This window comes from Austrofundulus limnaeus, unplaced genomic scaffold (assembly GCF_001266775.1).
Source record: "Austrofundulus limnaeus strain Quisiro unplaced genomic scaffold, Austrofundulus_limnaeus-1.0 Scaffold52, whole genome shotgun sequence".
In the NCBI taxonomy this organism is placed as follows: Eukaryota; Metazoa; Chordata; class Actinopteri; order Cyprinodontiformes; family Rivulidae; genus Austrofundulus; species Austrofundulus limnaeus.
In genome coordinates, this window is record NW_013952454.1 from 1,723,533 (window position 1) to 1,724,726 (window position 1,194).

General features: G+C 37.3%; 1 protein-coding gene across 1 annotated transcript in view; it reads left to right on the forward strand.

Moving 5' to 3' along the window:
- Positions 1 to 182: 182 nt before the first annotated feature.
- skap2 (src kinase associated phosphoprotein 2) overlaps positions 183 to 1,194 on the forward strand; it is a gene marked incomplete at its 5' end in the record, with an annotated part of 19,533 nt that continues 18,521 nt past the window's right edge. The window contains 3 exon segments of the mRNA XM_014008759.1: positions 183 to 303; positions 568 to 673; positions 781 to 806. Coding sequence (XP_013864213.1) covers positions 264 to 303; positions 568 to 673; positions 781 to 806 — 172 coding nt within the window.

The following is a 1,194-nucleotide window of genomic DNA, read 5'->3' on the forward strand; positions in this document are numbered from 1 at the left end:
ACCTGTAATCAATCAAAAAAAAGGAAAAAAAAAGACATTAATATTCCGTAAAGACCCATAAAGAGCAGCTTCCTCTCTGTCAGTTTCAACAGGAGTGAAACTGGTGCTGGTCCTGCTGCGGAACTGTGTGGTCACTGAGAAATATTTAGCAGAAAGGACTTCCGTAAAAAAAAAGAAAAAAGAAAAAAAACAGCTGCTGCTTCTTCCGCGTGCTGCTGAAAGTCTGCTGGGACGCGTCGGGCTCCGTCTAATCTCTGGTGACCATGCGAGCGATTCCAGAGGAGTTAACTGCGCTCCTGTCAGGTAAACACTAAAAACCATGTTTTCTTGCACTTTTATCTACCTTTAACGCCTTGTTCTGTTTAGAGGTGACGTAAAGTGAAAAAGAGGAAGCATAAACTGGAGTTCAACAACGCATCTCTGAGAATTAGTCCTATTAAATAGATATTTCCCTCACCTGAACCTGGATCTGAACTCGTCCAAGGTGGAGGTTAAATGTCCAAACTTCTTCTTGTGGTGTCTCTGTCACGTTGTTGCGTTTTTTTTTTTTTTCTTGTTTGGTTTCAGATTTGGAGAATTTCCTCTCTGATGGGTTAAAGGGAGAAACTCTGAGCAAGAAGGCWAAGGAGAGGAGGGAGGCCTTCATAAAACGAATCAAAGATGTTAAATCCAGGTAAAAAAAAACATCCAACATTTCCTGCTGTTCTTCAGCTGTCTTACAAAAGTCATTATTTCCTCTCTGATGTAATGTTTGAATGACATGTACTTTCCCCTCAACAGTTTCCCACAAGATTTTAAAGGCAAAAGTGAGTATTTGTCTTTTTTATCATAAATTCTTTATATTTTAAATGGTCAGAGTCAAAATGCCAGTATTTCTTAAAGGAATAGTTTGGGCCACCTTACAGTTTAAGGTACAACTGATGATTACTTTCTGATAGTTTAATTAGGTTTTATCCAGTGGTTCTCAATATATTTTGCTTATAGACAAAAATGACCCCAAAATAGTTAATGGCAAAATTGTAAACAAAGATTTGTCACGATCTGTTGTTGCTCAGATTATGTGATGTTAAACAGTCTCATCTATTATCACATCAAAGTTTAGGTCAGTATCTGTAAACTGGCTGAGTCCATTTAGTGTTTAAAGTGCCTGTGACAGAATTTTTTTTGCAATAAATATAAAAGCATTTTTGGAAA